This window comes from Ursus maritimus, unplaced genomic scaffold, assembly GCF_017311325.1.
Source record: "Ursus maritimus isolate PB19 unplaced genomic scaffold, ASM1731132v1 scaffold_14, whole genome shotgun sequence".
In the NCBI taxonomy this organism is placed as follows: domain Eukaryota; kingdom Metazoa; phylum Chordata; class Mammalia; order Carnivora; family Ursidae; genus Ursus; species Ursus maritimus.
In genome coordinates this window covers 40,385,469-40,400,286 of record NW_024423786.1, presented here as the reverse complement: position 1 = coordinate 40,400,286, position 14,818 = coordinate 40,385,469, and the positions used below count along the sequence as shown (strand labels likewise).

Below are 14,818 nucleotides of genomic sequence, written 5' to 3'. Positions count from 1 at the left end.
AGGTGACAACCATTATGTTTCCCTTGATCGTCTGGGGATTCAGCCGATTCTATAATTCTTCATGGTGAGCTCAGGAGTTTTCCTGGAGGGAAGTATCTGCTTGGAGAAATCAAAGTTGGGAAAATTAAGAGAAAAACTACCATATTGATAACCACACCCGCAGTCCTGCAGGAGGAGTGCTAAACCATTATTCTGTGAATTAAGGCAGACTAGTGACATTCTCATGTCAATGAAGAACAAGAGCATAGAGTGGAGATGAGAAGAAAAGAGGAGAGCTCAGGATGCAGATGCCTAGGTGAGTCTTTGAACCCCTGGAGAGCTGGGGAGGATGCAGAAATGGTGGAGAGTAGAGGCAGTGAAATTGCATGAAGCAGAGTCTGGTCAGAGGCCTATGAGGTGCCATGGGCAGCATAGAAAGTGGTGTTAACAGAATCTGGAGGCTGACCAGCCAGGTTGAAGACTCAGCTCTGCCCATTCCTATCTGTGTGGCCTTGGGCAAGTCGCATCTCTCTGTAGACCTCTCCATCTTTCAATATAGCTAATAGCAACACCTGTCTCATGGTGGGGGCTGTAGAAACATTGGGGAGGCGATATAGGCGAAGCATGGGACACAGTGCAAGGTACCCAGCTGGCCGTCTATCAGTGATAATTGTTAGTCTTCCCATCAAGGATATTGTTATTTCTTTTTGATCTTATCGAAAACAGAGTTTGCATTGTGCTTTGGTAAAAGGTTGTGGGGAGGGGCCACCATTCATTCATTCATTCCCTTTCTCCTCACACTATAGCCAAACATTTTAATGAGCTCAGTGTGTCTCTTTTTGTTTACTTTTGTGTATGTGTTTGCATAAAATGTGTATTGTTTGTGTTTATTTTTAGTTTACATAATGGTATTGAGGTACTTGAATTATTCTGTCTCTTGCTTTTTCTCTCAGTGCAATATTTTGAGATCTACTCACACTGCCAAATGTACATCTGTTTTATTCTGAAAGCTGCATGGACCTCCATGAAGACACCTTCCACAGTTTACTAGTTGATCTCTGGACTAGTCTCACCCAGGCTGCCCCCAAAACTGCCACCTGCCACCATGGATAACACTGCAATAAACATGTATGTCACTTTACAAAGCTATGAGAAAATTGCTTCGTGATTTTGTAGGTTTAGAAATCTAGCCCATGAGATATTCATGTATTTAATTTCTTACTTTGCCTAAGAAGTGGTCAATTGCTCCTCAAGAGTGGCTGTAACGGGCTCTTGGGTGGCTCAGTCAGTTGAGTGTCTGCCTTTGGCTCAGGTCCTGATCCCAGGGTCCTGGGATCGAGTCCCACATCGGATCCCGACAGAGTCTGCTTCTCCCTCTCCCTCTGCCCCTGCTCTCTCTCTAATAAATAAATAAAATCTTAAAAAAAAAAAAAAAAAAGAGTGGCTGGAACAGTCTTCACTGTTACCGCATGTCATGGGAGTACAGCATTGGACATGGCCCAGCTTTCTGATTTTTGCTGGTATAACAAGTGCAAATTGGTATTTTGTCTCAATTTGAACTTGTCTGGTTATTCACGAGCTTTTGAACATCTTTCTTATGCTAATTAGTCTTTATCTTTCTTATAGAAAACCATAGCCTCTGCCTATTTTCCTGTTGGTTTGCTGTATATTTTCTTGCTGTTTATTTACACACAAATTCTCAGTATTAGCTTATTGTTGTCTTTAGGAATGGCAAATATCCTCCAGTTCTGTCAGCTGTCCTCTAACTTACCATAGTGTCCTTTATTTGTCAGAGATCTTCAACCCAACTGAGGTATTCATTGGGAATGACATGATTTTTTAGAATAGTTTAGAAAAAACTAACATAGTCGTATTACTTAAGTTATAAATTTAGGAGCATGAATGGTCTCTCCATTATTCATATGATTTTGAATGTCCTTTGAGTTTTAAAGTTTTTTCTTGGGAAGTCCTGAGTATTTTTATTCTTACATAATTAATTTCCAGATACTTCCGAGTTTTGTTTCTATTTTGAGTGATGTATTATTTTTTATTTTATTTTTAATTGGGTGTTATTGCTATAAAGAAATCTTAACTGATTTTGTAGACTGATCTTTCCTTCAGCACAATTTCAGAATCCCATTAGTAGTGTTAATAGTTTGTGGTTAAGCCCACCCTTGGATTGATGAGTATGGTATCTTCATTTTTGTCTTAGGCAGACTCAAGTGCCATTTAGTCAGCAGACAAACATGAAAAGACTTGAATAAAATTGAAAGTTCATTGCTTGCACATGTAGTGGTCCCTGGGGCGGGTAGGTGCTTTGCAGGAGGCCAGCTGTCTTCCAACCAGTGCTTCTCAGACAGGGTTTGTGATGACTGATTTTATGTGTTAACTTGGCTGGGCCATGGTGCCCAGGTATTTGGTCAGACATTTTTCTGAATATTTCTGTGAAAGTGTTTTTGCATGGGATTAACATTTAGCATTTAATCCCATGGCCAATAGACACATGGAAAGATGCTCAACATCACTCATCATCAGGGAAATGCAAATCAAAACTACAAGGACATATTACCTTACATCTGTCAGAATGGCTAAAATAGAAAACTCAAGAAACAGCAAGTGTTGGGGAGGATGCAGAGAAATAGGAACCCTTGTGCGTTGTTGGTGGGAATGCAAACTGGTGTGACTGCTGTGGAAAACAGTGTGGAGGTTCCTCAAAGAGTTAAAAAATAGAACTACTCTATGATCCAGTAACTGCACTACTGGCATTTATCCCCAAATACAAAATCCCTAATACAGAGGGATTCACAGGCCTCTATGTTTAGAGCAGCATTATTTACATAGTCAAATTATGGAAGCAGCCTGAGTGTCCATTGATAGATGAATGGATAAAGAAGATATGGCTTATATATACAATGGAATATCACTCAGCCATCACAAGAATGAAATCTTGCTGTTTGCAATGACATGGATGGAGCTAGAGAATGTAATGCAAAGCAAAATAAGTCAAAGACAAATACCATATGATTTCACTCATGTGGAATTTAAGAAACAAATGAGCAAAGGAAAAAAGACAAACCAAGAAACAGATTCTTTTTTTTTAAATATTTATTTGAGAGAGAGAGAGTGAGAGAGAGAGCACAAGAGGGGGAGGGGTCAGAGGAAGAAGCAGACTCCCTGCTGAATGGGAAGCCTGATGTGGGGCTTGATCCTGGGACTCTGGGATCATGATCTAAGCCGAAGGCAGACACTTAACTGACTGAGCCACCCAGGCACCCCCAAGAAAGAGACTCTTAACTATTGAGAACCAACTGATGGTTACCACAGGGCAGGTGGGTGGGGGTGATGGGTGAAATAGCTAATGGGAATTAAAGAGTACACTTATGATGAGCACTGAGTAACGTATAGAATTGTTGAATCATTATATTGTACACTTGAAACTAAAATAATACTGTATATTAACAATATTAGAATTAAAATAAAAAAACTTAATTAAAAAAACATTTAACATTTAATCCCAGATTTCTTGCCACAGTGTGGGCGGGCCTCATCCAATCAGCTGAAGGTCTTTGAGCAAAAGACCTTCCTCTCCGAGCAAAAAGAAATTCTGCCAGCAGACAGCTTTTAGACACCATCTTATCAATATCCTTAAGATTAAAAATATCTCTTTGAAGTTACAAGTTTGAAAAAGACATAAGACCAGAAGTTTATTTGGAAAGAGATATGGTCCAGATACAAGAGGAGGGGATTCAGCAGGATTTTTTAGGAATTAGCCCAGGTCAAAGGCATCTGACAGAGGTAGAAGAAATGTAAAGTCTCTTTATAGTTACCCCAAATTATGGAAGTGCCTAAAAGTCTTTATGATTTCTCTCTAGTAGAACTAGAGAATTTTCAGGTTACAGACCTTCCCCAAGTGAGTAATATGTATGCTGGTCTATATATCAGTTGAGACTTGTTAACTTGTTGAGATTGTGTCAGAAGATATAGTCAAAATTATTACAAAAGTATATAATTGTCTTTTTACCTGCTTTACCTTCCACCTTCTTTATATTTTGTTCCAAGATGATTTTCCCCAGTCTTGTTTCCATGCCTTACAACTCTACAGTGATCTTTATGGCATCAGCTGAGTTCTTGCTTTGGCCCTATGACCCTGAAGTCAATGACACAATATCTAGGCCAGAGCTAAGCAAGACCTGATCCATTCACTGTCAGAATAACCTTTCATGTTCTGATTAGTGTCTTTTGCCAGTATCCCAGAAATTGGGGGGTGCCTGGTGGCTCAGTTAAGCATGTGCCTTCGGCTCAGGTCATGATCCCACGGTCCTGGGATGGAGTGTCCCCTGCTCAGCCCCCCCCGCTTATGCACAACTCTCTCTCTCAGGCTCTCTCTCTCTGAAATAAACATAATCTTTAAAAAAAAAAAATCCCAGAAATTGGGTATGGCAGGGAACAGGGAAGGGTGGACAGGATGTTCTTTACTATTAAATTATTAGGCTGAAATATTTTTATTTCCCCTGAAATACTTTTATCTTTCCCCAAAAGATATTATTTTTGAGATGGCTGGGAAACTTTGAACATGAAGTACATATTAGAAAATGACAGGGAACTCATTAGGTGTGATAACAGCATTGTGGGCATGTAAGCTAAGGTCCACACTTCTTAGAAAGTAAAATGACATGGTATCCAAGACACACGTTAATATACTTAGGCAAAGAAAAAAGAAATAATAAAGGAAGGAAATGTGGCTAACACTTTATACTTTGTGGATCGATATGATAGGCATATGATATTATACCTAGTTTTATGTTATGTTTGAATTTTTTATAACAAAACATCTAAAACTCTCTACAGCATATCAGTATATCTGGTTTACTCCTAAAAATGAAAAATGAGAATGACTTTACTTACACATGGTCCATCGTACAGTTTAGTTATGTCAAGCCCTTTGTATCTGAAAGAAATCATATTTTGAAATAATTATTTTTGCTTTATGGCATATTATAAATTATGACTAAATTTCACTTGACAATCTAGCTAAGTTTGAGAAGGAAAAACACTGCTTATAGTGAATTCTTATGTAGCAAATATTTAAAAATCCCTGTTGTTATAGATCTTTATTTGTCAAAGGTATTTGATATATGAAACATACTCAGCCTTAAATCAAATATAGAAAATTTAAAATTATCTTGAATATTTAAGTAGAAATCCAGAGTATCATATAAAGAATGTGCAATAAAATTAACGTAATAATTCGATGAAAGGTAAGGCATTACTACTAACCTTACAGAAATAAAAATGGTTATAAAGGAATACTATGAACAATTGTATGTCAACAATTAGGTAACCCAGATGAAAAGGACAAATTCCTAGAAACACACAAATTACCTACACTGACTCAAGAAGAAATAGGAAATTTCAACTGACCTACATCAAGTAAAGAGATTCGATCAGTAATAAAAAAACCTGTTAATAAAGAAAAGTTCAGGACCAGGTATCTTCTTCGTTAGTGAATACCACCAAACATTTAAGAGTGAATACTAATCCTTTTCAAACTCTTCCAAATAAAAGAAGAAGAAAAAACTCTTGCTAATCATTCTATGAAGGCAGAATTACCATGATAGCAAAGACAAAGACATATCACACACACACACACACACAACTATAGACCAATATCCCTTATGAATATAGATGTAAAAATTCTCAACTAAACTATAGCAAACTGAATCTGACCAAGCGGGATTTATCCCAAGAATGCAGGGTGGTTCAACCCCAAAATACCAAACAATGCTATAGCATCACGTTAATAGAATGAAGGAGGTAAAAAGTACATGTTCATCTCAATTTACATTTAAAAAAATCCCTCATTTGACAAAATTCAACACCTTTTCATAATAAAAGCACTCAGAAAACAAGGAATAGAAGGGAACTTCCTCGACATGTTAAAGAACACTTATGAAAAACCCACAGCAAATATACTCACTGGTGAAAGACTGAAAATTTTCTTTCTAAGATCAGGAACAAGACGAAGATACCCACTTTCACCACTGATATTCAACATTATGCTAAAAGTTTTAGCCAGGGCAAGAAAAATAAAGGCATCCAAAATTCCGTTTGTCAGTTTTACCTCAATAAAGCTGGGTGGGGGGAGAGACACAAATTGGAAAGGAAGAAGTAAAACTTTCTCTATTTGAAGATGACCTGATTCTGCATATAGAAAATCCCAAAGAATTCATGTAAAAACTACTAAAGCTAATAAATTCAGCACTGTTTCAGGGTACAGATAACACATGAAAATCAGTTGTGTTTCTATATAGCAGCAATGACCAATCTGAAAATAAAATTAATAAAACAGTTGCATTTACAGGGGCGTCTGGTTGGTTCTGTTGGTAGAGCGTGCAACTCTCAATCCTGAGGTGAATTCAACCCCATGTTGAGCATGGAGCCTACTTAAAAAACAAACAAACAACAAACAACAACAGCAATTCCATTTACGATAGCATCCAAAAATAAAATACCTATGAATAAATTTAGCTGTGAAAGACTTGTACACTGAAAACAAAACATTTCTGAAAGAAATTAATGAAGTCCTGATGCATGGAAAGCTCTCCCATGCTCATGGATTAGAAGACTTAATATTGTTGAAATGTCCATACTACCCGAAGCAATCTCCAGAGTCTATGTATCCTTATTTATACCAATGGCTTTTTTTTTTTTTTTTGCAGAAATGGAAAAGCCTACTTTCGAACTGATATGGAGTTGCAAGAGGTCGTGAGTGGCCAGCACCATTGAAAAGAAGAAAAGTTGGAGGACCCCAAAAGCCCAATTTCGAAAAGTTACTACTAAGGTATAGTAACTGTGGCACTGGCATTAGGATAGACATATAGAATGTGGAATGAAATTGAGAATGCAGGATAAATTCAAATATCTATGACAAATTGATTTTTGACAAGAGTTCCAAGACCTTTCAGTGATAACAGGAATAGTCTTTTCAACAACAAATGGTGCTGGGATAACAAGATAATCACATGCAAAAGAATGAAGTTGGAACTCTGTCTCACACCATAACAAAAATTAACTCAAAAATAGATCTACAACCTAAATTTAACAGCCAAGACTATAAAACTCTTAGAAAAAAACATAGGGGTAAATTTTCATGCCCTTGGATATTACAGAGGATCCTTAGGTATGACACTAAAAGCAGGAGCAACAATAGAAAAAAAAAAGATACACTGGATTTGATCAAAATTCAAAACTTTGTGCATCAAAATACATTATCAGGAAAGTGGAAGACAATCTACAGAATGGGAAAATATATTTACAGATTATAGTATCTAGTATTCGGAATATATAGGGAACTCTTACAACTAAAAAATAAAAAGACAACACAGTTAAAAAAAATGGGCAAAAGACTCAAATAGACATGTCTCCAGACATGGTATACAGATGGCCAACAAGTACATGAAGATGCTTAACATCATTAGGGAAATGTAGATTAAATGTAGATTAAAACCATAATGAGATATCATTTCACACCCACAGGATGGATATTTAAAAATGTTGGGGAGAATGTGAAGAAATTGGAACCCTCAATGTTGCTGGCAAGAATGTAAAATGGTACAGTCCCTTTGGGAAACATTTGGTGATTTTTTTTTTTTTTAGATTTTATTTATTTATTTGGCAGAGGGAGAGCACACACACAAGCAGGGGGAGCTACAGAGGGCAAGCAAGAAGCATGCTCCCCACTTAGCAGGGAGCCCCATGTAGGGCTCGATCCCAGGACCCTGGGACCACGACCCCAGCCAAAGGCAGACGCTCAACCAACTGAGCCACCCAGGCGCCCCATTTGGCGATTTCTCAATAAGTTACACATGTAATTACTATAGGACCCAGCAAATTCCACTCTTAAGTTTGTACCCCAAACATTGAAAACAGGTACTTAAGTTTATACCTTTACATAATTGTTCATAGGAGCACTATACGCAATAGCTAAAATGAGGAGACAACCCTAATGAGAGAATTGGTTGCTTCAAAATACTAAAGAGAGTCCTTCAGGCTGAAGTGAAAAGACACCAGATAGAACCTCAAATCCACATGAAGAAACAAAGAGAAGCAGTAACGGTAGGGAAATAGAAAAGACAGTATAAATGTATGTTTTGTCTATAATTTTTTCTCCTCCCTGATTGAAAAGACAACTTCATAAAGCAATAATTACAAATCTATGTTGTTGGGCATCCATGTATGAAGGTTTAATTTGCATGATAAAAATATGCAAAGAAGGGTGGATAGAATGGAGCTATCAGGAGCAAAGTTTTAAAAATACTTTTGTAATTAATGTGATATCAATCCAAACTGGATTATTATACATTAAGATCTTTCATTCCCATATTAACTACTAAGAAAATATTTCAGAAAATATTAGTCAATGTGAGTTCTTTGGAAGCCATCTCTCTCTCAAGTATCTCCTGGTTTTAGCATTCTGAGTCTGTGATGTTCTAAATCCCCCAGATTGTGCATTCTGATTGTCAGATGTCTGTACCAGTGACGGAGCACCTGACACTAAATTTGTTCACCTCACAAGTCTTTTATGGGTTCTAGTGTAAATTTTGGTATTTATGCAGCAAGGCATGCAAGAAAGTCCAACCCTGCCAGCTTGACATCTCTTGTTGTGACCAGGATTATTATTTCTTCTTTCAAGAAGACAAGAAGAAGGGCAGGAAGAAAGTTTTATCTACTCTCCTGTCTTTGCTTTTCTCTCTCTTAAAATATTGGACTTAATTTCTAATTCTTAGTTATCCAAGAGTGTTGCTTTTCTCCTTGAAGGAGAAAGCAGATGTCAGGGAATCCTCCTCCAACCTCTGTAAGGCAGCGTCCTTGATAAAAACCTCTGTGCCTTGCTGTTCCTCTTAGACCAAAGCCTTGGGCATTTCATGTCTAACATATGATGGGCCCAAAGACTAAACCACATAAAAGCATGAAAACTAAAGGAAAGTTGGAAGCTAAAGAAAGTTGTTTGAGAGAATAATATCCATTCAAGGAATCAATAAACCAACAGCTGGGAAGATTCTTCGCCCAGCCCCCTCCTCTTCTTCTTCATCAGGCTTTTCTTCTTTGGCCTGTGGGGGCTTGAGGGGAACCCTCATCTGCGGTCACATGATCTGAATGCTGTGGCTCCTTGCTACTGAGAACTTTCCACTTGATACTTGTCCAGGTTGGACAGAACTCTCACCTCAGTGGGTTTCTGTTTCTGCAATTGTGTGAATGGGAGCATAGGGAAGGGTGGAAGAAATGGAGGAGCAAAGAGTGGAGGAGTCACTGGAGGGAAGATCTAACCAGTAGGAAGCGTTCTGAGGGGATTACTCCTATCTTGGCAGCCTTTAGCCTCCTGCCTGGGAGAAAGGAGAATAAAAATTAAGACTTACAGGATCATGGAGCAGAGATGACATTCCCCACTGTAAGTAACCTGGTCACTGCCACATATGGGTTCACTTGGCTTGATGTAAGAGAAAATCCAGCACTTATTTATATTCTCAGTGCACTCCACCTGAAGATGAGACAGATTACTGCTTCAGATGCCTTCCTCCAGGACCTCTGACCATTGTCACTGGAAGTGGGGTTGGGGGCCTGAAGAAAGAATGCTAGAGCGGGTGTTCAGAGAACAGTCTTCAGCAGCTTCAGGGTTGGACCCCTGGCACTTACCCAACAATATGAATATAATATAATATATATTATAACATAACATATGATCTGTGAACTCCCCAGTCTGAGCTATAAGTTCCTCATTAGGATGTAAATCCCTGCCTTATCAACCACAAAATGTGATTGTTCGATTACAGGAAGGAACATGTCTTTAAGTTTAGACTTTTCTTATGAACATTACTGAATCACTTGTGTGTGGTGCTTCAGACAGCAGTGGTGTCACACTTGTCACAGCAGAGGTAGGGTGTAGAAGGAAGGGGACAGAGAGAATATTTGTGGGGCCTTAGTGTGGGAGAGGCAGGATGTACATTTTGGCCTATCTTGGCTGAAAGAATGTCCACTGCAGCATTGGACAGAACTGAACTTGAGCCATGACTTCATCATCCACTTAATGGTTCACAATACTTGGCTTCTATCTCACAAGAGAGTATGAACTGATTGGAATAATTCATGGGAAGAGGGCTCAGGAACATATGAAAAGTGCTACACATAGTTGATGACCCAGCTTTTACTGTAGTGTTATTCCCATGCAAGTCCCCTTTGCCCCCACCTCTCAGAAGAAAACTCTGGGGGCTATTGAGGAAACTGGCTTGCTCCCCATTCCTGTTTTTGGGAACTAAGGAAATAGAGCTCACCGTTGTTTCTTGTAGGTGAGCCCCTGTGCCTGTAGGAAGAGGGAAATCTGGAAGACAAAAACACATTCAGAAGAGTTACTGCCCTGTCTTCTGACCTTAGGGAAAAAAGGTAGGATGAGGGAGACCCTGGTTGGCACATGGGAAGCATCAGATCCCATCAGAAGGTGGAGATTGAATTAATCCCTAGTGGCCAATGATTTAATCAATCGTGCCTTTGTGGAATTATATAAAATTTCTAGACAGGAGAGATTCCATTTTGAAACTCTATTTTCTTTTCTAACTATGAACTCTTGAACTGGGCCAGAAGTGGTCATTATATTACGAACAGTTGCTTGTAAAATCCAACAGAACAACTGGTCCTCAGACCATTAAACTGTTGACATGACCTTTATGAAGACAGAAACATTGACTAATGCATCCCAGGAGGAGTTTTGTTTGCTAGCACCTATAAAATAATTGACTAGGTAGTCATCAAAGGCAGCTCAACCAGTTAGCACTGAATTAAGTTTTTTTCTCTTCTTTATATCCTGTAGTTATCCTCCTTCTTTCTCACAAAAACCCGTTGCTTTCCCGTGTGAGCAGGACACTTTTCTGGTTACTCCAGAAACTGTGCTTGCCAAATTGCAATTCCAAGACCTCAGGGAGAGGCCTTTGTTCTTTTTCAGTTTTGCCTCTTTTTCTCATTTGACACCTTCATAATGGAACCTCCATAAAAATCCTAAACCAAAAGGTTTGGAGAGCTTCCAGGTTGAAGACACTGAGGTGCTGGGAGGGTGGTACGCTCAGAGAGGGCAAGGGAGCTCTGTGCCCCTTCCCACATACCTTGCCCTATGCATCTCTTCCATTTGGCTGTTCCTGAGCTGTGTCCTCTATAATAAACCGGTAATAGTAAGTAAAGCACTATCCTGAGTTCTGTGAACCATTCTAGCAAATTACTGAAACTGAGGAAGGGGTCAGGGAACTCCTGACTTATAGCTAGTGGGTTAGAAGTACTGGAGGCCCAGTCTTTGAGGCTGTCTGAAGTAGGGGCAGTCTTGTGGGACTGAGTCCTTAACCTGTGGTGTTTGGATGGATGCCAAGTAATAGCGCCATAATTATATTAAATTGTGGGATACCCAGTTGGTGTCCACAGAAAATGGGAGGATTGCTTGGTGTGGAAAACCCACACATTTGGTGTCAGAAGTGTTGGAATAGGGGCTCCTGGGTGGCTCAGATGGTTGGGCATCTGCCTTCGGCTCGGGTCATGGTCCCGGGGTCCTGGGATTGAGCCCCGCGTGGGGCTCCCTGCTCGGCGGGGAGCCTGCTTCTCCCTCTCCCTCTGCTGCTCCCCCTGCTTGTGCTCTCTCGCTCTCTCTGTCAATAAATAAATAAAATCTTAAAAAAAAAAAAAGAAGTGTTGGAATAGAAGGAAATAGTTTTTTCTTCGGTAGAAGAAGAAAAGGGGTTTTCCCTGTAAGATATGAGAGGCATGAAGAATAGTTTTCAATTTGTTACAGAGCTTCTTAAGATGTGAGAGTCTTGAAAAAAATGTTTTAAGTGAGAGAAAGCACCAATAGAAAGTAAAAAATTGAAGGTAAATGAGAGTTTCAGAGTCCAGATGGGAAAAGGACCTGTGTAATGGCCACTCTTAGGCAACAGGCTAGAGTAATGGAAATCTGAAGAAGGCAAGAGGGCCCACAGTGACCACTGACCACCAAGTTGACACAAACAGGCTCATTAAGCAATCTACCTGAAATAAGCATAGGCCCTAACTGACCAGTTACATCCACACATAGTTCCTAAGATTACCAAAAAGTCCCCATACTTCCTCATTCCGCCCTATGACTATAGCCCCTCTCCACCACCTCCTGGCAGTCTCTGCTTCGCTGTCCTGCCTGATGCTCCCTGGCCGTGTATCCGCTCAACTTTTATGTCTTTTGTTCTGCCTTGGGTGAATTCTTTCAGCACTGGCTCCACCAGCCCGCACCCAATCAGAATGCACCACATTGAGCCCCTCAAGAGATTCCCTAGAGTTAAGCATGAGCACTGTTTACTCTAAAACCAGACATTGACCAGAATAATATCTGATTCTACTTCCACAGAGCTTAAGCAAGTTCTTTTGGGGTTTGAGAAATGTAAATATACAGACTCTGGAAATGACTGTTTTTAAGGTTTGAATGTCTCGATAGTATTCAGGTATTTTGGAAAGTTCAGTAGTCCTGGGTTTGGAAGGTCTGGATTTGACTCCCAGCTTTGATATCAATGACATTAAGGGAATCCTCTCTTCCTCTGGGTTTCAGTTTCTACATCTGTAACATAAAGGAATTAGGATTAAACAAAACTGAACAGCATTTCCACTCCTACCTCTGATTTTCCTGTAATACCGGATATACCCCAGAAAACATGGGCAGAGCAAGGATACATCACTCACCAACTGCAAAGGCAGCCCACACGGAGATGGCCAGCACAAGGACGGCATTCAAGAAAACCTCCTTCATGGTGGCAGAAGAGCTATGAAAATATGCAGCTTTTGATGGTAGGAGAGAGCAAGTTCCATGTGAAGTACGCATCCTCACGGAGATCCCGCATTGACCAGGAAGTGAAGTCTAAATCCCTCAAGTCTGTTCTTTCCTCAGGCCATTTGGAATGAATTTTGTCTGATGCAATTAAGTTGCTTCATTTGTTTCCCTAGAACAATTGGACATTAGAAGAAAATGATCTAAAAAATGGAATTTGAGAATATGCCAGAAAAAGAGCTAGTAAAGACCATCTGCAGGGGATCATTTAGTAAAGAATAGGCACCAAGAACTTTGCGATTAAATGTTGAAAAGTTGATCTTTATCTCTGAGGTAAGAAGGGCAGTCACTAGGAAGTTCAGTGACGCGTGTTAAATCAACAGGCAATAAAAAACAGGAAGGGACAAAACAACACTCTCATTTCTTAATCTTCCATGTTATTACTTTGGTGCTACTACTTAGTAATCAATAACAGTATTGAAGGGAAAACCATAGAGTATTTACCAGCAGCTTACTTGCATTATTGAAAATATTATAGTACAAGGCAGTTGACATTATTTATGTGCTGGTTTCAATACATTTTCCAGGCAAACTATATATCTAGGTAATTTCTGCCCAAGATCCTCCCTGAGTAAAAACAAATAATAAATAATATAACTCTTTTCCTATTCAAAAGTTTGCAAATTAGTATGTCCACTTTACCTGCTGGGACTCCCAAAGTTGCTGGGACAAACAGGCTGGACAAGATATTTTTTATTTCCAGTTTGTTGATAACGAAATAACGATGTGTGTGGGAGTGGTTGGGTGAGGGAGGAAATGTCTTTTCAAGGCTTAGATGCCTGGCAGTAGAAGAGGGTGAACTTTGTTTGTTTTTAAAGATTTTTTTAAAAATTATTTTTGAGTTAACTCTACACCCAACGTGAGGCTTGAACCCACAACCTGGAGATCAAGAGTTGCACACTCCAATGACTGAGCCACCCAGGTACCGCAAAGAGAGGGAACTCACAACTTAGGAATATGGTAACAACTCGTACCTATTTCTTCCAACTCCAAATTCTGTAATGCCTAAATCTTGTGAGTTTCTATTTCAGTTTTTTAAGGGTGGTATGTACTGCCCACTGCCACTCCAGAATCTACATTCTTGCCAAACCTGGACCTCGCAATCTAGAGATGTGTCCTACCCAAATTTGAGTTCCTGTTTTTATCTGGATAGCAATCATTGTATTCAGGATGGCTTTGGGTATGTACACAGTACGATAAATTACTAAATCCGCATATGCAGTTACTTATTTCATCAGTAGTCAAAACTACGTATTCAGTTTATTGAAACCTGTAATTTAGGTTTCTAATACTGACTTACAAAATCTTAAAGTGGAAAGTTACCTTATATGGAATCTGCCAGGTTCAGCCTTGTTGAGTGGAGTTGAGGAATCCTGGGATGGAGTGCTCTTTCCATGGGCACTAAATGGTAGCTCTTTCTGCCACTTGGAACAAAAGTCCCTCAAAACACCAACTTTAAAGGAAAAGTTCAGAGGTTATTGGGTATCATAAATTCTGTAGGCCCCAGTCCTAGATGAATGGCATTAAATAGGGACATGCTGCATAGTTCTGAGAGGTGGAGTATACTTTCTCAGTACTGTTTTTTGTTTGTTTTTTAAGTAGGCTCCACACTTAGCTTGGAGCCCAACCTGAGGCTTGAATTCACGACCCTAAGATTAAGACCTGAGCTGATACCAAGAGTTAGAGGCTTAACCAACTGAGCCACCCAGGTGCCCCTACTCTCTCAGTACTGTTCTAATTGACCACAGTGTGTACCATGATAGTCTCCAAAATTTTTGCTTTCAATCCCTCTAAATTTGGTGCCCACTTAGATTTTTTAAAAATATTTGTTGTATTTGAGAGAGAGAGAGAGAGAGAGAGACTGGGAGGAGGAGCAGAGGGGGAGGGAGAAGGAGAAGGAGAGAACTCCAAACAAGCTCTGCACTGAGCATGGAGCCCAATGTGGGGCTTGATCCC

The 14,818-nt window shown here is 39.5% G+C and overlaps 2 protein-coding genes across 11 annotated transcripts in view; one reads left to right on the top strand and one right to left on the bottom strand.

Moving 5' to 3' along the window:
- Positions 1–14,818, top strand: part of FBXW12 (F-box and WD repeat domain containing 12) — a 68,490-nt gene that overhangs the window by 13,953 nt on the left and 39,719 nt on the right. For 4 of the 10 annotated variants that reach the window (XM_040628873.1, XM_040628872.1, XM_040628871.1 and 1 more), the window contains exons 2-3: positions 933–1,107; positions 6,699–6,820. Coding sequence is in view for 2 of the 10 variants with exons in the window: in XM_040628878.1 (XP_040484812.1) it covers positions 8,068–8,094; positions 10,323–10,416 (121 nt within the window). In the remaining 8 variants the exon portion in view is untranslated. Of the gene's footprint in view, positions 1–932; positions 1,108–6,698; positions 6,821–7,515; positions 7,591–7,944; positions 8,095–9,347; positions 9,428–10,322; positions 10,417–14,818 lie in introns of all 10 variants that reach the window. The other 6 variants (XM_040628876.1, XM_040628877.1, XM_040628879.1 and 3 more) reach the window with 5 other exon arrangements.
- Positions 8–12,856, bottom strand: SPINK8 (serine peptidase inhibitor Kazal type 8 (putative)). Its single transcript, XM_008703834.2, has 5 exons — positions 12,718–12,856; positions 10,308–10,354; positions 9,396–9,517; positions 4,885–4,927; positions 8–96 (listed from the first exon to the last, which is right to left on the bottom strand). The coding sequence occupies exons 1-5, from the start codon at positions 12,854–12,856 to the stop codon at positions 40–42; spliced, it is 408 nt and encodes a 135-aa protein (XP_008702056.1). The 3' UTR covers positions 8–39.